This window comes from Saimiri boliviensis, chromosome 5 (assembly GCF_048565385.1).
Source record: "Saimiri boliviensis isolate mSaiBol1 chromosome 5, mSaiBol1.pri, whole genome shotgun sequence".
In the NCBI taxonomy this organism is placed as follows: Eukaryota; Metazoa; Chordata; class Mammalia; order Primates; family Cebidae; genus Saimiri; species Saimiri boliviensis.
The window spans coordinates 70,678,718-70,702,433 of record NC_133453.1 but is presented as its reverse complement, the minus strand read 5'-3'; the positions used below and the strand labels follow the sequence as shown (position 1 = coordinate 70,702,433).

The 23,716-nt window shown below is 40.0% G+C and overlaps 1 protein-coding gene across 1 annotated transcript in view; it reads left to right on the top strand.

Moving 5' to 3' along the window:
* Nucleotides 1–995: 995 nt before the first annotated feature.
* The window catches only part of DHRS9 (dehydrogenase/reductase 9), a 29,303-nt gene continuing 6,582 nt past the window's right edge, over nt 996–23,716 (top strand). The window contains 4 exon segments of the mRNA XM_074399527.1: nt 996–1,161; nt 15,420–15,431; nt 15,434–15,784; nt 17,273–17,531. Coding sequence (XP_074255628.1) covers nt 1,041–1,161; nt 15,420–15,431; nt 15,434–15,784; nt 17,273–17,531 — 743 coding nt within the window. The 5' untranslated portion in view covers nt 996–1,040.

Here is a 23,716-nt window from a genome sequence, read left to right as displayed (position 1 = left end):
GAGATTCCTTTCTCAGCAATAAATGAGCTAACAGTGAATGATCCCTAATAGAAAGGTCCCTTTCTGTTCATCTCTGAATCTCTTTAGCCACATAGACCTCACAAAGAATCAAAGTCCAGAACACCCCAAACCAGGGTCTGAAGACAGTTGTCTCTAACTCACTCCTCCCCACTCCATGAATCCCCATGAGTTCTTTCTTACTGGATAGTTCTTGCGTATTACACAATTGGCTGCATCTAGCATCTGCTCTTAATTTCATTTGATATTTTATCATATAAGATTCTGGGGAAAAGAACTTGCCTGGGATTGAAAGCAAACTAGGAAACTTAGCAGGAAGATCATTCTTAAGGTAGGAAAACTTTTAATGCTCCACATGTGATGGTCATACCAAAAGGAACACCCACTTCCCTCCTGCTGTGATAAACATATTTTCTTCATAAGCCTTCATCTTTCCTTCTTGCAAGTCTCCCTGTTGCTGGAAATCCACAGTGTTTCTGTTCATTTGTTACTTTCATTCTCGTCCATCTTCTCTCTCGCTCCATCTACCAGAACAATAATCCCCAATATAATACTTCTCACCTCACTTTTCAACTGAGGACCTCTTGTTGGGTAAGCTAAAAGGATATGTGTTCTGCAAATAAGAAAAATCTTTATTTAAAGAACCCACCAAATGTTCCCATGACCTGGTCCCTAACTGTTTGTATATCTAAAGATTGTCTAGTATAGAGAAACAAAAGATTAGCCCAGCTTCATCTTACAGCTGGTAGAGCCATGAAAAGCCAAATCAATAACAAAGCTCCTAGTTTTGACCAAGCCTAGCTACAAAGAAGCTACTTAAATGTCAAAGGCATTGTTTGTATAAAAAGGGGACAAATGGACGGTTCCCTCTATAATAGAAATAAGAGAACTGCCTGTTGACAAAGGGAGGAGGAAGAAAATACAAAGTACACTTTTAAAGCATGAAGTCTTTATACCAGTTCATAGTCATTCAGAGAAACACATTCCACTGAGAGTGACTTGGGAGAGAGGATTACACGATTATGCCAGAAGGAAGAGGCCACAACGTTTGCTCCATCACCAGCCTCACCCTGCCCATCAGCCCTACAAGAGTGACACCAGATACACTCCAGGAGTTGGACCCACCACAGCCTGCACACCAGAGTAAGTGCTTTTCTCCAGTCAAAGCTCATCTTCGAATTTTCTGACTTAGACCATCCCCAGAACAGGGCAGTTGCAGGAAGTCTGACGTATGTCACCTGAGACAGCCTTGGATCTGACTTTCCTCCTACTTGTTGGCATTTGGAAAAGCGGGGAGAAGGCACTCTTGGGTAGCAAGATGGGAGGCATGCAGGTTTAGAAGAAAAAGGATAACTCTATCTTTAGTGTGTTGTCTATGATGGCATCTAGCCTTACCACTGTATACTTACAGTCCACCTACAAACATTAAATTAAAATCCACAGTGCAATCCTTTGTTTTAAAAAGGAACTAGGAAAAAAACCTCAAATGGCAATTTGGCTCTGTACTTTTTTTTAATGTGATCTTTGATCTGAACTCAATGTAGGAAGAGTAATGAACAAGGTAGTACTTTCAAAGGTTGCATATTAAGAGGTGAAATGAAAGACAACTTAGCAGTTGAGATGTGAATTTGAATGTGTATATAGTTACAGTCTGGATAAGACACTGCTAACAAATGATTTCATTAACTGATCACTTACTTGGGGCCACTGGACAAGGGGAATGCGTGTTCCAATTGTGGTGTCAATATACTGAAACTGAACCCTTGAGTTGGGCCCATTGGAATTGAGGGACAAGCCAGTAGATAGCAAGAATTCTGGCTGGGCATGGTGGCTCACGCCTGTAATCCCAGCACTTTGGGAGGCCAAGGCAGGTGGATCAAGGGGTCAAGAGATCGAGACCATCCTGGTCAACATGGTGAAACCCCGTCTCTGCTAAAAATACAAAAATTAGCTGGGCATGGTGGTGTGCACCTGCAGTCCCAGCTACTCGGGAGGCTGAGGAAGGAGAAGTGCTTGAACCTGGGAGACGGAGGTTGTGGTGAGCCGAGATTGTGCCATTGCACTCCAGCCTGAGTAACAAGAGCGAAACTCCATCTCCAAAAAAAAAAAAAAAAAAGAATTCTAATTTCCAATATGCAAATCAGTCTAAACATTTAATTTTTTAAAAGTCTATTTGGAAAGTTTTTGAAACAGGGCTGCACTAGGCAAGATTATTAAGAAAGCAAAACTTTACTGTTATAACCTTTTCTTTGCCCTTTTCAGTTAATACTCCATGACCACCCAGGTGCATGAGGCTCTCTTCACCTCTCACTGACAATAACATGCTCACAGGAAAGGTTCAATATTAATTATTTACACCTTTCTTTGTGTGGATTTAAGTCAATGTACTATTTATCTGTGAGGTTTTATATTTAAGCCATACTTGCAAAATGTTAAAGAGAAAAAAGTATATTTAGCACATTTGGGGCACTCTAAATGAGCACCTGAGTAAATTTCATTTTGGTTTTTTGTTTTTCTGAAGAAAAAAGATCCCCACTTATTTTAATGGGTAATGGCAGTGTCTAGACTACACCTAGACAGGTATGTTCATTCGTATGATCATTCCAGCTGAACCATAATAACTACAATTTTCAAAGAAGGAATATAGAGCTTGGGAAATCTGAAGAGTATGGCAATAAACTGGTATACAAGGAAACTGAAAACGAAAAATCAGCCAAGTGGCATGCGTACCTGCCTATGTGGCTACAGTGGTGAGTTAGGTGAGTGGTGAGCAGGCTACATGGAAGATATTAGCACATCTCTTCCCCTCCTCACCTGCAGCCTCAATACTTTCCACTGCGGTCCCAGGATATGCCAGGTCAACTGTAATCAACTCTGAAACAGACAAACTCTGGGAGGGAGGAGGCATCCTTTCCTATCCTCAGTGGTCTCAGTTCCAGAGACCACTTTAGTAAGCTCTCCTCATCATACCTTAAAACGTAAATTAAGACCCATAAGTAATTCTAAAATCTCATTTTATTATGATTGTTTTTATCTCCTTGTTCACCAATCTTAAGAAAAACGGTAACACAAATCTCAGAGAATGATTTCTCCTACTTATTCTCTTAGGAGGGAAGGAGTGTTATATAAGCCGAGACATGCTAACAGGAAGGGGAAAAATGGAGATTATGAATAATAATCATAATTTGAAAAGTATCAAAACAATGCACCAGGCGGTCTACAAAATTTTTCTATGTTATGTTATCTCTGCTGCTGAATTTGGTCAAGAGATTGTACTCATCATAAAATGAACGTTATTAATCATTTTTAAGTCTCTTCTAAAAGTGGCTAAATTTATACTTCTGATTCCTTTTGAAACATGTGAGCTACAACTTCTTGGCTTTTATGAGCTATTCAGAAGAGATTTAGTCATCACGTTGTGTCACAATGGGAGTGACTCACAGAGCAAGGAGAGAACCTGAGGACTCCTCACACATGTAGTACTCAGAGCTTGACGGAAACCCAGGCGCCTCGACCTCAAGAGGATCAGCCTGGCCAGGGTGGCACAACTCTTCCTTCCCTGTGCACAGCAGGAAGGCTGCCATCAGCTGAGCAAGTCCACCAGCAGTTTCTGTGTCACGCTTCATCTTTAATAAGGTAACCAGATGACAGTTTTCATCATTTATTCTTTTATTTATCAAGTCAATCTAAACTTTCTTTGATTTTTCTCACTTTTGCAGAATGAATCAATGGTCTTTCAAGCTGTGGTCAACTGTTGCTACTTCTTTTAATGTAACATATTAGAATGCAGTGAAGGGAGCTGGGTCCATCTCACCATAGAAATGATATCAGTGTGACCTGGGATCTTGCCTTAAACTCCTCCAGGACTCTCTTTGAATGTCCTTTAGCATCCCAGCATCCTATTTCAATTTACATTTTGTTATTTGCTCTGTGCCTACTTGACACCCTCTATGAATCTTATGATTAACTGGAAACTGGAGGGGTTAAGTTTCCAAAAAGCGCAGGAATCTTAGATGAGTTTCTTACTGAAGCAACAGACTCACTGTCAGCTGCAGGTCTGATCTGTTAATCTGTTTGCTTTATCAATATTATCAGATATCAGTTTACGTGAACACATACCCATATACACTAACTGAGGGAGAAAAATGCCTTGTAGGTTATGAAAAAGCAGGGAAATCCCCAACAGTTCCTATTTGATCCCTGGATCCTGGGGTGGTAGCAATAAGCCTGTTTCAGTTATTTACTCCCCATTTTATGACCCGGTGGTTTGGTTTTTTAAATAGTGATATGGCTCTCTCTCAATGGCTTGATGTTTAACAGGTGTACTTCAATAAATACATTTTCAAATCAACAATCAAGTTAGCGTTGTACAAATGGCTCTGAAATGTCCCGCTACACTATTAGACCAAGGGCAGATTGTGCTTCTGTACTATTGATCTTAGTAACCCTTGGCATATATTAACTGCTCTAAAAATGTCCTTGGCTACATGCTGCATAAAATGAAAGTTAAATGTTACACCACCTTTTAATTCTATTTTTAATATTCAAAGAGGTGCTCAGATTTTAGAACAAATCTCAATGTTTAAGTACACACAAGAAAATCATTAACTTGTACATTTAAAGGGCAGAAAATGGGAATCGGTATTAAAACTCTTATAACAAATGTCACTATCTTAATGGACAGTGTTTAAAAAGTCAGACCTTTTCTTCTGCTTAAAAATCACTGTGGCCGACATATACCGAAATTTCGAAGACGCTTTTGGAATCTATACATACATTCTGTTCTAAGTTTTCCTTGAAGCCTGTGACTACGAATGATAATTATACATAACATATAATCTTTCTCAGCTAGTAATTTTTATACAATGACCATAAATAAAGTAATCATAGCTTTAACAATAATTCTTAACCTGTTAATACTGTCCGAAACATTGTCAAAATAATAAACATAGGAGGGACTCGGGATAATTAATGAATAGTTACAGACATGATGGTGAATTATAATTTAAAAGTTTTGAAGGAAGGCGAAAGAAAAACAGAGGTGCTTCTATCCTTAGAATTAAAAATGCAAAATGCAAATCCAGCAGATCTTCCCTATGTGAGGGAGTTGGTCCCCCTCTGCTGGGAGGGAGGGCAGCTGTGTCCTGATGAGGCTGTCTGAGTGAATCTGTAGCGGAAGCACACATGAACTCCATGCCTTGCTGTCCCACTACTCAAAGCACAGTTTGGCAGCCGAGGATTACCTCCCACCTTCAGGGAAGCAGGAATCAAGGGAAATGTAACTAACCAGAGGAGGAGCTTCTTCATCCATTGAGTAAGGGACTTACCCTCCCATGATGATAAATACTAACTCAACTATATCATCAGCAGGATAATTATTATAATTATTATTGCAGTCAGACTCTCAAAAAAGCATTTGTTGCTTAATGCAAGCACATTTAACATAGGGTCCCTTGGCTCCATTAAATTTTTTTTTTTCTTCAGATTTCTGGGTGGCCCGTTTGAACAGTTTTCACAGAAACATAATTTTTTAGTTTGTGTCAATAGGTTCCAGTGTCCATTTTTCTTAAAGCGCACCAGAAATCTCTAAAAGGTCACTTGGGTTTTTTTTCTTTTTTAAACAAAACAAAAAAACAACACAAAAAACAGTTCTTTTTTACGTTAATGAAAAGGAAAAAGTGAAACGGAATGTTGTGTAAGTTAACTAGGTTTACAATATTTAAATGTATAGGGGCATACATGTTCAGTGGCTTTCAGTATTAAGAAAGCCTGTGCAAGAGAACTCCAAAAAGAGAATACTTCAGATCATTGCTCAATGCTTTCTATTTGATGTATTTTGGTCAACATCATAGTTGTTGATTCAGCTTGGGCCACAATTGCAACACATTGGAAGTAAATAAAGATTCTACAAACTCCTGTCAGTGTGGTTGACTAGCTTCGGTATTGCTTTCTAAAAGGAAGCACTTCATGAAGTTATGTGGAAATAAAATCAAGTGGTCTGGGTGGAACTATCTAGAAGAACTCTACATTGCTTATAAAAAGTATACCTCACAATAATATTGAGATATTTTCTGTTCTTTTTTTTTTTTTAATGTGTCATTTGTTTTTAAGGAACAGAGGAAGGTAAATAAGAGAAGTGAAAAAAAAAACCCCTATTTAAACTTTTTTACTATGAAAAGAAATCCAGGAAGAGAAAGTTCAGAAAAGCAGAAGTGATCAAGGAGGGCGCTTGTAATCTTTTCCTTTGGCTGCTGACAGGCAGTTACTACAAATCATTGTGCATGGCGTATGAAAGACAGAATTAGTTCTCCTTTCTTGGTTTCTTTTGAATCTTTGTGGTATGGTAAAAAAAAACTTTTGATAAAGTGTTCTTGTGCCCGCTGTCAACTCATAATGTATTCATCTCTTTCTTCCTTCTCTTTTCACAAAGTTTAAAAGTTTAGAGAATGAAGTTGTAGTTCTGGTCACTCTCTGGCAAGTGACCACAGTTATGACCTGTACTCTACACAAGAAATATCTTGACAATTACATGAGATAAATATTACATAAACACTTCCCAAAACTTTTTAATGTTATCGAAATTGGAAATGTGAATATTATAGTATAATTGCTATCTATTATCCTTTTGTCCCAGCAATTCAGAGATCTCAAAGATTAATCCATTTATCACTAGAACTCTGGAGCTAGAGTAGAGACTTCCTTCATTCCTTCGTCTTTTCCTTCTTTGCTGTGCAACGTTTAGTAAACATCAACATAACGGCAAGTATCATGCAAGGAACTGGTGATGTAGAGAAGTGTATGCATAGCCCAGAGTTGAGTGAGAATGCAGACAGCAGTGGTAGAATTCAGTGGTCTGGGTGTCAGTCCCGGAATCGCCACTACATTTGTAGCTGGGGCCAATTAAACAGACCTTCTGAATGTGTTTCCTCCTGTCTATAATGAGTATAATTTTATGGTAAGGTGTAAATAAGATAAATATTTATAGATCCTAGAAGAGGGCCGAGAACATGTTAAGTACTCAATGAACCATAGTAGTTATTATCATTCCTCCCTGTCTCGGTCAACCAGGAACTTGAGGACCATAGATTTACTAGAAGGATATTTGAATTCTATAGTCTGTTGACCACCCATCAAAGGGTATCCCCAGAGGAGCTTGCAGTGGCTCAAGCTCAAAAGGCGCAGCTAGAATTCAGACCTCACAAATACTGTGAGGGCTAATTTGGTAATTTATAAACTCACAAATGGTATCATACGTAAGTTTGGCTTTGCTAATGGTCTCTGTATTCGTCTGTTTTCACGCTGCTATAAAGAGCTGCCTGAGACTGGGTAATTTATAAAGGAAAGAGGTTTAACCAACTCACAGTTTCACATGACTGGGGAGACCTCAGGAAACTTAAAATTATAGCAGAAAGTGAAGGAGAAGCAAGTACCTTCTTCACGGTAGCAGAAGAGAGGAAGATCGCAGGGGTAACCACCACTTTTAAACCATCAGATCTCATAAGAACCACCTATTAGGAGAACAGCATGGGGTTAACAGCATGGGGTAAACCTTGAGGGAGTGACCAAACGGGAGGTGATTGGATGATGAGATTTGGGTGAGGAGAGCCAAACCATATCAGCCTGCTATCCTCCTGATGACAAAAAGACATTTTAAAATATTTATATAGAGAGAAATTAATGCTTACAGCAGAAGGATATGAGTAATTTTTATCAGACGACACAACTTTTCCATTAAGGCCATTGAAAAAAGAAACTCAACAACGTGACACTACAAAGGAACCAATGACTAAGTTTCCAAAAAAGTAATTCTAGTGCTATGATGTTCTGGAGTCCCAGAAACATCTAGAAACATCTAGAAAATGCTAGAACAGTGGTTGTCAGCTGGTGGATATTTTTTCCCTCAGAAGACATTTGGCATTATCAGGAGACATTTTTGGTTGTCACAACTGGGGAAAGGGTGCTACTGCTGACTAGAGAGTAGAGGTCAGGATGCCACTAAATCCCATGCTACAATGCACAGTACTGACCCCACAACAAATAATTACCTGGCCCAACGTATCAAAAGTATTGAGGTGGAGGAACCCATGCCTAAATATGAGCAATACACAGAGTGGACTGCCTCATAAAGTGAAAGCGATTCATTCTGCCCTGAAGATAACAAGGCAGACATTAGGTCACTTTACCTCACTCAGTACTCTCCAATGTAGATGGTGTACTTCTATTTTACAGGTAGGAAAATTGAGGCTAACAAAAAGTTAATTTGTCCAAGGGTCCTCTGATGATAGTAACACTGGCATGGCATCTTTGCCTGCTTGCTTCTGAGGTTTGGAATCCTAACTACTGCTCTACTGCCTCCAGCCAAGAGATTTACACCCTATTAAACAATTTGTTGTGAGATAAATTGAAAGATGCAGCAGATAAGCAAACAACTTAAGCAACTAAGGTCAGTTCCTGGAGTTTCTGAATTGTTGGGACCAAGGGGCCATGCAGAGGCAATCACAGCTGGCACAGTGTGGTTGAGGTAGCCCTATTAATTGCTGTTACTCATTTATTTCTCAGAGGTCAATGAACTAATTGGCCATCAATCAGCTTTGTGTATAGGTCATGTTCTCACGGCTCTGACCCAGGTTGCTGCTCAGAGGTGGCATCTTGGCTAAAATATTACTAGAGGTCAAAGATACGTGTGTGTTTGTGGTTGACTCAGTCAAGTGGTCTAGAGGAATGTGAACCTTACAGACTGAAGCAGAACCAGCATTTTTGGACAAAAATACTTGGGGTAAGGACATTGTTAACAAAACTCTAGGTCAACACTGGCAGTTCCTAGGATTCAGACTGTAGGCCTGAACGACCCTCAGCCGAGAGCTGTATCTCATGAGGACAGTGCATTTTAATGTGAGTCCATTCTTAACAGCAAAAAAGTGTCTGTTTGCTTGTCACCAGGGAAAAATGGATTTGCGTAGAGAAGGTGGAGATTGAGGGGGAAGTGAAATGGATGAGGAGTAAAGAGGGAATCCAACTACTTCGGTCTGAGCTTTTGTTCTTCTCTGGTAGTTGTGGGGGTGAGCCTACCAATGTGTAGATAACAGGTAGTATGGTATCCAAGTTACCGTATCCAAAATTCTGGGGTTCTTACTTATCTTCTGCATGACACCCAAAGCATCCCAATAAAACTTTCACAGAAAAAAAAAAAAGTTTATTTTCCTTTGCCAAATTTTTAACTTTTTATTCTAAAATAATTTCAGAATTATGGAAAAATTTAGAGACTAGGACAACCCAGATTCCTCAAATATTAACATTTTACCACATCTGCCTTCTCATTCTGTCTTTATATACATAGGTATATGTGTGGTTTTAATATGCTTATTTACTTATTTATATACATTATCATTATCTTGAATGTTTGAGAGTAAGTTGAAGGCATGATACTCCTTACTCTTTAAATACTTCAACGTGTATTTCCTAAAAAGTAGGCCATGTTCTACATCATCATAGTATAATTATCAAAATTGGGAAACTAATATTAATGCAATACTATTTATCAAATTTTAAGATCTGATTCAAATTTCACTTATGGGCCTAATCATGTTCTTTTTGAAAAAATTTTTAAAAAATTGACCCAGGATCACATGTTGCATGTAGTTGTTGAATCTTGCTGGTCTCCTTTGATCTCAAATGGTCCTCAGTCTTTCTTTTCCTTCATGACTTTGATGTTTTTGAAGAGTACAGCCATATAGTTAGTAGCACTGGAAGACATTTCTCCATGCATAATCAGCTTTGAGTGCTGCACAGTAGAGCTGTTGTGTTTCCTGTGTGCCACATCTGATGGCATGTGACACTGGTTTGTTCCATAACTAGTGATGTGAATCCTTATCACTTGGTTAAGATGGTATCTGTCAGATTTTTCCACTATAAATTACTATTATTCTCTCTTTAATTTGAAAGTATAAGACAGGTAGATTCTTTGAGATTCTATAATTACTGTCTCCTATCTGAATTTCACCCACTAGTTTTAGCATCTATTGATCATTCCTGCCTAAAAACCATTGTTGCTCTGTCAGTTGCCAAAGGGTTATATTCTAATTCCATCATTCCTCAGACACTTATTAGATGGGCATATTAAGTTTGAGGAAATCTTTTCCCTTTACCCTTATTAATTGATTTACCTCAGAATGGATTCATGAATTCATATCTTATTCAATGGATTATTATATACCATTGGCTTTGATGCTCAAATTGTCTCATTCTTGGCCAGTGGGAGCACTTTCTAGCTGACACCTATGTACTAGTGATATAACTCCAGCATTCTCTGAGCACTTATTTGCTCATAGCATAAGATGCTCCAGGCTCATTTTGTACATTCCCATCTCAGCTCAGCCCTGATAGTAGCTTTTCCAAAGCATATGAACACAATGTTTAGAAATCAGTATCTGAGTCCTTGGTATGTTCACTGCTATTGGAGTGTCATTGTTTCTAGCTCATCAGGTAGATCTAAAAAGTTACCTATTTCTTTCTTTTTTTTTTTGAGACGGAGTTTCGCTCTTGTTACCCAGGCTGGAGTGCAATGGCGCGATCTCGGAGTAGCTGGGATTACAGGCACGCGCCACCATGCCCAGCTAATTTTTTTTGTATTTTTAGTAGAGACGGGGTTTCACCATGTTGACCAGGTTGGTCTTGATCTGTTGACCTCGTGATCCACCCGCCTCAGCCTCCCAAAGTGCTGGGATTACAGGCTTGAGCCACCGCACCCGGCTTTTTTTTTTTTTTTTGAGACGGAGTCTCACTCTGTTGCCAGGTGCCAGGCTGGAGTGGCTCACTGCAACCTCCACCTCCCGGGTTCAAGCAATTCTCCTGCCTCAACCTCCCAAGTAGCTGGTACGACAGGCACGCACCACCACGTTCAGCTAATTTTTGTATTTTTAGTAGAGACGGGGTTTCACCATGTTGGCCAGGATCGTCTCGATCTCTTGACCTTGTGATCCGCCCGCCTCAGCCTCCCAAAGTGCTGGGATTATAGGCGTGTGCCACCACGCCCGGCCTGAAAGTTACCTATTTCTATATTTACTTATTCATATAAAAACCATGAGTTCTTACTGATTCTTCCAACTATAATCCCACTCCACAGGGTTCGTTCCAGCTTCTCCCTTTTCATATTTGCTATTCCTCTTTCTAACAATGTGAAGCCACAACTGATTTCCGGTTGACCCTTTAACAACACAGGGATTAGAGGACCCATGCAGTTAAAAATTCACATATAACTTTTGACTCCCTCAAAACTTCACTCATAGCCTACTGTTGACCAGAAGCTTTACCAGTAACATAGTCAGTTAGCACATATTTTATATATGCATTATAAACTGAACCTTTATAATAAAGTAAGCTAGAGAAAAGAAAATATAATTAAAAGCATAAAGAGGAGAAAATACACTTACTATATTTTAAGTGGAAGTGGATCATCATAATGGTCTTCATCGTTATCATCTTCATGTTGAGTAGGCTGAGGAGGAAAAACGAAGAGAGGTAGGTCTTGTTGTTTCAAGGGTGGCAGGGGCTGAAGAAAATAAGCACATAAGTGGATCCAGGCAGTCGGATCCCATTATGGGATCCAAACAACCCATGGTGTTCAAGGCTCAACTGTGCTTCAAATTCTCAATCGAATAATTTGAAATATTTGGATTGTCTGTTTTCTAGTTCTGGTGGTGGCATGGATTTTATTTGTTCTTCTTGTTGAATTATACATATATTTTTTGGAGTATGTCCTAGGAAATTTGGATTGGCATGACTGTCACTACTACAGCTACCTCGGAAATGAGAGTAATTTTTTAACACTTGAAGTGAAATACATAGTGTTACAAAAGAAACCTACTGTATTGAAATACATCTAAAATATCTAAGTTTATTTTATTATCATACTACTAATTTTGAAGTAGTAATCAGCATTAATCATACTTTGAGATAACTCCAACAAATGTAGTGTAACACAAAAATATTTTCTTTCTCTATTAGGAACAAAATCACAGGCGATACAAATACTACCAGAATTTGTTGTTTCTTTGATAATTGAAGATTGCCCTAAACTTCAGTTAGTTTTGGAAAAAAAAAAAAAAAAAAAGATGGGATCTTTTTCCTATACAAATGGAGAAATCCCTGAATTCTATCCACAGACCCTCTCAAAGCTCTGATGGCATCCCTTTGCCTGAGATGCTTTCATAGATGCCTAAGCCATCCATCTAACTGAATTAAATCCCTTTGGGGCTGGTAACCCAGTTTCATGCACAAGAACAGAACATATCCTCCTTGTGGCTTCCCTTCCCCTATTCTCTCATCTACTTTCCTTCCGGGACCTTGAGTCAGTTACTATACTGTGACAGAGGAGGCCGTGAGGGGAGATGACCCTGTAGCCACAACTTCAGACGTCAGATGTTGCTTTTGGTCAATGGACTGTTATCCCAGCCTCTCAACAAGCATGGGCAAGCTGTTAAGTGTTGACTTTATCAGCTCAGCTTGTCAGCTTGGACATTTCTCAGCCCAGCCGAGAGTGGAGCACTCCAGTCCCCAGCACCCCTCATCTGTCTCATATAGTGGAATAGCAAGCCAGTCCCAGCGACCTTGGCAAATCACTTTGTTGCTTTGAGCCGGTTTCTCAGGCAAAGAATATGCCCTTTCTAACTCAAAGCACTGTTGAGAGGACAGAACAAGACTTGCGTGTGAAAGTGCAGCATACAGTGCCTTACTAAAGTATGCCGTTATTTTACTGTTACTCCCTCATGCATGCCCCTGGAAAAAATGACAAAAACTTCCAACTCTCTGCCCTAGAGAACATAAAACCCCACAGATATTTGTCTTCTTCAAATAATTCCCCTAGGAGTTTGGATTGCAATGAAAGCTACAGAATCTATTCAGAAAATATATTAAACATTTAGCCATTCGGTGATTATTTACTGAAGCTAGATTCAAGCAAAACCCTATACTAGTTGAATTCATAAATATAAAATTGCCTTAAAAGGTTTAAATATGTAATTTTGCACTTCCCCTCCCATAATTACACATTTGGACATTGACTTGTGACAATTCATAACTCCTACACAGAAAAGAGTTGGAAAAACTATACCAAGTTATTAAGCTATAGTAGTTTAAAAACTTGACTATTTTAGAAATAGTCATAGTACACCACAACAATCAAGTAGGTTTTCCAAACTTAACATATTTTAATGTTTCCCTGAGGTAATTTTTATCCACTGATAATTCTTTTTTTTTTTTTTTTGAGACAGAGTCTCACACTATGCTGGGGCTGGAGTGCAATAGGATGATCTCAGCTCACGCAACCTCTGCCTCCCAAGTTCAAGTGATTCTCCTGCCTCAGTCTCCCAAGTAGCTGGGATAACAGGCACATGCCACCACCCCCAGCTACTTTTTTGTATGTTTAGTAGAGAGGGGGTTTCACTATGTTGGCCAGACTGTTCTAGAACTCCTGACTTCATAATCCACCTGCCTCAGTCTCCCAAAGTGCTGAGATTACAGGCATGAGCCACCGTGCCTGGCTGAAATAACAATTTTATCCTTTTTTTTTCCCTTTGGTTGTAGATCTTCTGGGGAAAGAAAGATAAAAGCAGAGCTCAAAAATTTCTTGAGACATGAAGAAGACATTACATTGAATTTTTAAAAATCTGAAATAGTCTGTTTCTCATATAGCAGTAGAAATAAATTGTGTGTGTGTGTGTGCACGCGCATGTGCGCGTCTGTATGCATGGTGTTTAAAATTCTGTATGTTTATATTTCTTGATATAGAAAGAAAAATTTACATATACAGAAAAAATGGGGAAAATGCCCAAAAATATTGAGTTAAGTGTTACAATCATTACTATCTTCTTTTTTCCTATGTTTTTTCTTGAGCATAAATTACTTTTACAAACATTTTTTAAAATATTTCAAAGGAAAAATCAGAAAATAACTGTAAGAAAATATAAGTCCAAAGTCGACAAACTTACTTGGCCTAGAAGTTCCTTATTGAACACAGTGTTCAGGAACAGCTATGATTCCAAAAGCATCCGCAAGATTGAACTTTAACTCAGGGCCTACCGATTGTTCTCTGTGAGGCACTCAAAGCCCCTCTTGATCTAAGGGTCGGTCAAGAATAAGGTCAATGATGGTGCATGGACACAGGAGGGAGCTTTTTGGGTCGCAGAGGAAGAAAATAAAGTCTTTCCCACATGTGATGCTCTCTTTAGCCCTTCTCCCTTCCACAGGCTAAGAGAGCCAATTCAGACCTGCCCCTTTGTGGTGAGAGAGCTGATGATCTCATTCTCTTGGGCTGCCCCATGGCTATGAGTGTGGAGGGCTGGGCCCATAGTACTCAGACCTGAGGCAGCCAACCATACAGCCTTGGCACCCAGGCATAGCCCTCAGGTTCTTGTTCACTTCCTCTCTCTGAATGGCTTGCTGTTCCCCAGCACCAGAACCCCATGGTAACATATGCTGAGAGGAAATGCAGATGCAGACTTCTGAGGAAAAGGGAAAGAAAGCCCTCTACCTGCTTGATTTTAGGCCCTAGGCTACCTCTAACCCTGACAAAATTAATTATCCAAGTAGTTCTACTGCATATATGGTTAAAGCTTCAGTTTTACAGCATAAATTTGCTTTACTTTATCCTCTGTCCACGTGATTTTTTTCCCACAGGAGACAGGAGTTCAGAGAAGACAGAATTTGAGGTTATGGAAGTCTGGTTTGGGACATGGTGCATTGCCAGCATTTCTCTCTCAATTGCTTCCCATGTATCTGACCCTTTCTTGGTGAACTCATTTGTTGCCTCCCACGTTAATACTCCTCTGCATTGGGTTGTAACGATCTCAGAATTGGGTTGAAGATTGACATTAACCCATTTAAAATATGAAAATGGAAATCAAGTTGGGGATATCTTCTTAGTGGCAATACCAAAATGCTGTTCTTCTCCTGACAATTTGAAGATAACTGGGAATATGACAGAACAATTAAAATTGAATTATTCATTCTAATAGATTTTAAGCCCATTCTAGCAAGAGGTAAGATTTATGAACTAGTAAGAGGTAAGAGTTTACTATGAGTATGTCTTTCTGACTCCAACACTCCACACAGCTCCAGTTGGTCATGTCAACTCAATGGCTCATGTCAATTGCCGTGGCCCTCCTCCTCCCTCTCTTCTGTTTAATTTTTCCAAATAGCACTTGGTTAGTTTTTGCATTACTTTAGACAAGCAATTGATCATTTAGATGGCCATCTTCCCAACAAACAATCAAATAAGAGTTATTGTTTCTTTAACTTTCTAATTATTCACACAAATGCATTAAAATATGTCAAATTCATCAGTCCTTGGTTATAATGCCTTGGTGGTTCTAATTTCAATTTTCTTTTTCACTTTGAACACTCAGGACACCATCTTCTTTTATATACAAGAAAGGAGTGTCACACACAGGGGAAAAAATGCTCTTTTGGGTATTAGGCCTCCTAATCCTCTGTGTTTTTCTGTGGACTTGTAAAGGAAACCTAAAGATTGCAGACATCACTGATAAGTACATTTTTATCACTGGATGTGACTCGGGCTTTGGAAATTTGGCAGCCAAAACTTTTGATAAAAAGGGATTTCATGTAATCGCTGCCTGTCTGACTGAATCAGGATCAACAGCTTTAAAGGCAGAAACCTCAGACAGACTTCATACCGTGCTTCTGGATGTGACCAACCCAGAGAATGTCAAGAGGACTGCCCAGTGGGTGAAGGACAAAGTCGGGGAAAAAGGTGAGAGATGGAAGTGGGGAGGATGGAACCGAGATAGGAGGTAACAAAAGCTAAATAAAATGTACTCAGGTTTTAAATGGCCTTTCAAGAAAGTGTCTCCAAAATAACAGCTATATACTTCTCTAATCTTAGGATAGCTTCTGAGTAGTCCCAAGTACAGGCTGTCTGTGTGCATGAGAAACACAGCCCAGAAGACCCTCGGGCCTAAGTCTCAGGTGAATTTAGAGCTGAGATGAAAGTATTGACTTTTCATGGTCTTCTCCTGGGAAGTGCTATTCCCTGCCCCCACCCCGACCCTACATACAGCAAAGGAATGTAGGCTAAAATTTACAGGAGAATACGGGGGCGATTCCCAAATTGCTATCTGGATACCTGGGACCCACTTCTCACTACAGAATGATTCTAGAGCTCACATATTTTCAATGAACAAGGTTGAAAATGGCCTGATAATTTGCATATGAGTGTCTCAAGTAATTAAGGTAGAGTAGTGAGCCGTTAAATGTTTATTCCGCAATAGATTCTGCTATTATGACTACATTCTGAACTAGAACAATTTTAATTGGCTTTGAATGAAGTTTGAAATATTCTCATGAATAAGATGTTGGAATCCACAAAGGAAAAAACAGATGTCTGGTATTTTTTCTAGTACATCTTGGTCATATAGCTGAGACTCTGAAGTTCAAAGGCAATGATTTGACAAGCCTTCGATTTTTAACACTTGAATTCCAACACCTTTAACAATACTGTTTCCCATTTTAAATAACCCAAGCAAATGACTGAATTCTTAACCAAAAATAAGTGTGGAGTAGATTGATATCACTCTTTGTCCATGCAGAACATTATATAAATATACTCTGGCCTTATCGTCTAGCAAGGCAGGAAAAATAGATCAATTTACTCTACATCTGAGATTAAAAAGCAGAAAGATGGGCAGGGCTTGGTGGCTCACGCCTGTAATCCCAGCACTTTGGGAGGCCGAGGCGGGTGGATCACGAGGTCAAGAGATCGAGACCATCCTGGTCAACATGGTGAAACCCCATCTCTACTAAAACTACAAAAAATTAGCTGGACATGGTGGCGTGTGCCTGTAGTCCCAGCTACTCAGGAGGCTGAGGCAGGAGAATTGCCTGAACCCAGGAGGCGGAGCTTGCAGTGAGCCGAGATCGCGCCATTGCACTCCAGCCTGGGTAACAAGAGCAAACTCTGTCTAGAAAAAAGAAAAAAAAAAAAAGCAGAAAGACTCACTAACAGAGTTTCAGTATTTGACATTCAGAACCAGAAATAGAGTAACAGTGAGAACTTCAACTATTTCAATTCAGCCTCCCACCCTCTCTGCTATCACTTCCCAAAACTGCGAAGTATTTCAGAGTAGGAAAATGACTTCAAGGAGGAAATGGCACCATTGTGCAAAGCAGGGGCTGTATTTTCATCAAAGGTGACAAATAAGTACTATCTTACCACACTTCTTTTCCTTCCTCTCTGTTCTAGGTCTCTGGGGTCTGATCAATAATGCTGGTGTTCCTGGTGTGCTGGCTCCCACTGACTGGCTGACACTAGAAGACTACAGAGAACCTGTTGAAGTGAACCTGTTTGGACTCATCAGTGTGACACTAAATATGCTTCCCTTGGTCAAGAAAGCTCAAGGGAGAGTTATTAATGTCTCCAGCGTTGGAGGTCGCCTTGCAATAGTTGGAGGGGGCTATACGCCATCCAAATATGCAGTGGAAGGTTTCAATGACAGCTTAAGGTAAATCAGATTAATTGACACATTAGGAAATAATAGCTGCAAACATTTACTGAATACTTACTATGTACAAGACATCTTATTTAGTACCTTTTAAAAAGTCTATCATATTTATCTAACTTTTGTGAGTACATAGTGTGTGTGTGTGTGTGTGTGTGTGTGTGTGTGTGTGTGTGTATATGGTTATCGGAGATGTTTTGATATAAGCATACAATGCATAGTAAACACATCAAGGTAAATGGAGTATCCATCATCCCAAGCATGTATCCTTTCTTTGTGTTACAAACAATCCAATTACACTCTTTTAGTTATTTTTAAATGTACGATAAATTGTTATTGACTGTAGTCACGCTGTTGTGCTATCAAATACTAGATCTTATTCATTCTATCTAGCTATATTTCTATATTTCTGTACACACTAACCATTCCCTGTCACCCCCACTACCCTCTCAAGCCTCTAGTAACCATCTCTCAAAGGTCTGTCTCCATGAGTTTGTTTTCATTTTTAGCTCTCACAAATAGGTGAGAACACGTGAACTTCGTTTTTCTGTACCTGGCTTATTTTACTTAACATAAGGACCTTCAGTTCCATCCATGTTGTTGCAAATGATAGAATCTCATTGTTTTTTTATGGCAGAATAGTACTCCATTGCATATATGTACCACATTTTCTTTATCCATTTGTCTGTTGATGGACATTTAAGTTGCTTCCAAATTTTAGCTATTGTGAACAGTGCTACAACAAACACGATAGTGTATATATCTCTTTGATATATTTATTTCCCTTCTTTGGAGTATATATCCAGCAGTGGAATTGCTGGATCAGATGGTAGCTCAATGTTCAGTTTTTTGAGGAACTTCCAAACTGTTTTCCATAGTGGTTGTACTAATTTACATTCCTACCAACAGTGCACGAGGGTTCCCTTTTCTCACATCATCACCAGCATTTGTTAGTGCCTGTCTTTTGGATATATGCCATTTTAACTGGGGTGAGATAATACCTCATTGAACTTTTGATTTCCATTTTTCTGATGATCAGTGATGTTGAGCACCTTCCATATACCTTTGCTCCACTTGTATATCTTCTTTTCAGAAGCATCTACTTAGATCTTTTCCCCATTTTTAAATTGGATTATTAGACCTTTCCCCATAGAGTTGTCTGAGTTCCTTATATATTCTAATTTTTAATCCCTCTTCATGTGAGTAGCTTTCAAATATTTTTTCCCATTCCGTGGGTTGTTTTTTCACTTTTTTAATTGTTCCCTTTGCTGTGCAGAACCTTTTAAAATTGATGTGATCCCATTTGTCCATTTTTGCTTTAGTTGCCTGTGCTTGTGGCCTGTTAAGAAATCCTGACCCAGCCAATTGTCCTGGAGAGTTTTTCCAATGTTTTCTTGCAGTAGTTTCATAGTTTGAGGCCTTAGATTGAAGTCTTTAATCCATTTTATATGATTTTTGTATATAGTAAGAGATAAGGGTCTGGTTTCATTCTCCTGCATGTGGACATCCAGTTTCCCCAGCCCCACTTATTGAAAAGACTGTTCTTTCCCCAATGTATGTTCTTGACACCTTTGTCAAAAATCAATTCACTGTAAATGTATGGATTTGTTTCTGGGTTCTCTGTTCTGTTCCATTGGTCTATGTGTCCATTTTTATGCCAGTGCCATGCTGTTTTGTTTACTATAGCTTTATAGAAAATTTGAAGTCATGTATTGCAATTCTACCAGTTTTGTTGTTTTTGTTCAGGGTGGCTTTGGCTACTCTAGGTCTTTTGTGTTTCTATATAAATTTTAGGATTGTTTTTCTATTCCTGTAAAGAATGTCATTGGTATTTTGATAGGAATTGCATTGAATCCATAGATTGCTTTAGATACTACGAACATTTTAATAATACTGATTCTTCCAATCCATGAACACAGAATATCTTTCCATATTTTTGTGTCCTCTTCAATTTCTTTTATCAATGTTTTATTGTTTTTATTGCAGAGATCTCTCATTTCTTTGGTTAATTCCTAGGCATTTTATTTTATGTTTAGCGATCGTAAATGGAATTACTTTCTTGATTTCTTTTCTGGTGTTGTTTGCTGTTGTCATATAGAAATGCTACTGATTAAGGCCAGGCACGGTGGCTCAAGCCTGTAATCCCAGCACTTTGGGAGGCCGAGGCGGGTGGATCACAAGGTCAAGAGATCGAGACCATCCTGGTCAACATAGTGAAACCCCGTCTCTACTAAAAATACAAAAAATTAGCTGGGCATGGTGGCACGTGCCTGTAATCCCAGCTACTCAGGAGGCTGAGGCAGGAGAATTGCCCGAACCCAGGAGGCGGAGGTTGCGGTGAGCCGAGATCGCGCCATTGCACTCCAGCCTGGGTAACAAGAGTAAAACTCCGTCTCAAAAAAAAAAAAAAAAAGAAAGAAATGCTACTGATTTTGTATCCTGCAACTTTACTGAATTTATTTGTTCTAATAGTTTTTTATGTGTGTGGAGTCTTTAGGTTTTTCCAAATATAAGATCATATCATCTGCAAACAATGATAATTTGACTTCTTCCTTTCCAGTTTGGGTTGGAGTTCCATTGTATGTTATCTGTTTTTGAGGAATCTCCAAAACAAATCTTACTGCTTTTAAGATCCTTTCTTTATCCTTGACCTTTGGGAGCTTGATTAATAAATACCTTGAGGCAGTCTTCTTTAGGTTAATTCTGCTTAGTGTTTTATAACTTTCTTGTACTTGAATATTGATGTCTTCATCTAGGTTTGGAAAGTTCTCTGTTGATTAAACTTCCTACCCCATCTCTCTCTCTGTACCTCCTCTATAAAGCCAATAACTCTTAGATTTGCCCTTTTGAAGCTATTTTTTAGATTCTGTAGTTATGCTTCATTCTTTTTTTTTTCTTTTGTCTCCTCTGACTGTGTATTTTCAAATAGCCTGTCTTCAAGCTTACTGATTTTTTTCTTTTGCTTTATCAGTTCTGCTGGTAAGGGGCTGACATATTCTTTAGTATGTGAATTGCATTTTTCAACTCCAGTATTTCTGCTGATTCTCTTTAATTATTTCAGTCTATTTGTCAAATTTATCTGATAGGATTCTGAATTCCTTCTTTGTGTTGTCTTGAATTTCATTGAGTTTCCTCAAAGCAGCTATTTTTAATTCTCTGTCTGAAAGGTCTCATGTCTCTGTCTCTCCAGGATTGGTCTCTTGTGTCTATTTAGTTCATTCAGTGAAGTCATATTTTTCTGAGTGGTCTTGATACTTGTAGATTTTTTTTTTTAATGTCTGTGCATTGAAGAGTTATTCTGGGCTTGTTGGTACCCATCCTTCTAGGGAAGGCTTTCCAGGAATTTGAAGGGACTTGGGTGTTGTGATTTAACTTTTTGGTTCCTGCAGCCATATATCTTCCTTAGGGGACACCCCAAGGCCAGTAAGACTGTGCCTCTTGCAGGCTCACAGTGGTACCACCTTAGTAGTCTTGGATAAGATCTGGAAGAATTATCTGGTTTACCAGGCAGAGACTCTTGTTCTCTTCCCTTACTTTCTCCCAAACAAGTAGAGCTTCTGTCCATATCCCAAGCTGCCTAAAGCTGGTGGAAGAGTGACACAAGCTCCCCTGACCACCATCATTGGGACTGCACTGGGTCAGACCCAAGGCCCTCTATAACATTGCCTGGCTACTGCCTATGTTCACTCAAAGCCGTGAGGCTCTACAATTAGCAGGTGGTGAAATGAGGTTTGTGTTCTTCCCTTCAGGGTGACAAGTTCCCCCTACCCCTGGGTGGGGTACCCACAGATGCCAACTGGAAGCCAGGGCCTGGAATCAGAAACCTTAGGACTCTGCCTGTATTCTCCTGTGCTGTATTCTACTGTGGTTGAGTCAGCATCCAAACCACAATACAAAGTCCTTCCCTCTCTTCCCTCTCCTTTTCTGAAGCACAAGGAGTCTCCCCCTATGGTCACCACAGCTGGGAATGTCCTAGGTTGCACCTGAAGCCAGCATGTCTCTGAGTCTCACCGAAGGCCCATTGTGAGTATCTTGGGTATTGCTCCTACTTTTTCAGGACCCAAGGGATCTTTAGCCAGCAAGTAATGAATTTTTCTAGGACTAGTTTCTTTCCTTCAAGGCAGTGGGTTTCCTTCTGGCCCAGGACTAGTCTAGAGGTAGGGCCTGGAATAGGGGCCTCAGGACTCCACCTGGTGCCCTATCCCACTGTGGCTAAGCTGGTATCCAAGTCCCAAGACAAAGTCTTCTTTATTCTCCCCTCACCTCTCCTCAAGCAGAGGGAGGAAGTCTCTCCCAGAGCTGTGAGCTGTGCTGTCTGGGGTTGGAGGAGAGGTGGCACAAGCACTCCCTTGGCTGCCCAAGCTGGCATCTTGCTAGGTTGCTTGCCCCCCAGATCCACTGTCTCTGAGACCAGCACAGCACCAGGACTTCCCCAGGAATTGCGGTCCTTGGGACCTGGACTGCATTCCAAGTTTATTTAGAACCCCAGAGCACATGAGCCCACAGTGGTGAGGCTTGCTGGCATTCAGGTTCCATCTGCTGAAGTGGGCAATTCCTCCTCTGGCTAGGGCTGGTGTGAATGCTCCCTCCATGGGTGCTGACTGAGTTCTGCCTGGTGTTGCTTTCCACCGTGACAGGGAAGCACTGAGTTCCAATGCAAAGTCCCACAATCCCTGTGCTCTCCCTCCCACCCCAAGTACGCAGATTCTGGCTCCATGCCACACACAGACGGTCAGTGCTGGTCTATGAAGGAGGAGTAACATCAACAATTCAAGACTCTCTTTCTGGCCCTCTTCAGGGCCTGTCTCAGTGATATGAAGTTAAAGTTAGGTACTGTGATCACTCTTCTGAGTTTTGGTTTTATGAAGTTTCTTTGTGGGGTTTTTTAATTTGGTGTTTCTGTGGGGAGGATGATCAGTGAAGGCTTCTATTTGTTCATCCTGCTCTATTTTAAGTTATTTACAATGTATAGATAATGCCACTAAAACTAAAAGAGATTAATTAACTTGCACAAGGTCACCCAGCTGGTAAGTGGTGGAACCAAGATTTGAACCCAAATATAACTCCTTTTTACTTTTTGCCTTAATACATGATGCTTAGAGTGGCAGTGAATTTATATTCAACTGATCAGTTTGTCAAATAGTTAGGGACTCGGCCGGGTGTAGTGGGTCACGCCTGTAATCCAAGCACTTTGGAGGCCAAGGCGAGCGGATTGCCTGAGGTTGGGAGTTCAAGACCAGCCTAACCTGAGGCAGGAGAATTGCCTGAACCCAGGAGGTGGGGGTTGCGGTGAGCCAAGATCGTGCCGTTGCACTCCAGCCTGGGTAACAAAAGCGGAACTCCGTCTCAGGAAAAAAAAAAAAAAAAGACCAACCTAACCAACATGGTGAAACCACGTCTTTAAAACAAACAAAAAAAATAGTTAGGGACTCATACAGAGAGGCTAGATCAGAAGAGGCTTCTCTGTTGGTTTACCATCAGTTGCAAACACAACAGTACCATCCTATTTAAACCTTCAGTGACAAACCACCAGTTCTTAAATAGCTTCTCCATGCATGCTGTCCAGGCTTTATAGCTTCATTCCATGGAGGAGACTGGGGGAAGTATGCTTAATCCATCTTACCTGGAACCAGAACTTATCACCACCAGTTCAAATTCCCTCAAGTACAAGTACTTTTTCAGTCAAGACTCTGGCAGGAAATGGTGGCACATTAAAATTGGGTAAAAGGCACAGAGTTTGTTAAAAGACTATTTATAAACGTTTGTGCGGTATCTACCAAAATCCCAAAGGATAGTATCTAGAGAATAATGACAGTAGGGGCATTTCTCTTCAGAGGACTGAAGGGACAAAGAGATAAGGCAGTTTCCAGAACCTGGAGACACAGAGGCTGTCGTCTTCAGTCACGAGATCAAATAACCAGTGTTGACACCACAGGAGGGTAACTAATCTGACCTCCTCACCTCTTTTCTGATCTCCCACTGGCACTTTCAATAGACTGAACTCGACAGAAGCCAGAGTCTAGTTAGTGCAGGCAAGCCTCCCAGGATATGTGCAGAGGGTGGAGGAAAGGACTGGAGAAGCACATGGAAGATATTCAGTTGAGTGGTGCTACCACAGGCAAGTGAGAAGACAAAGTTAGGTATATATAGGTATATATGAATCTTTCCTTCAATTCATCCATTTATTT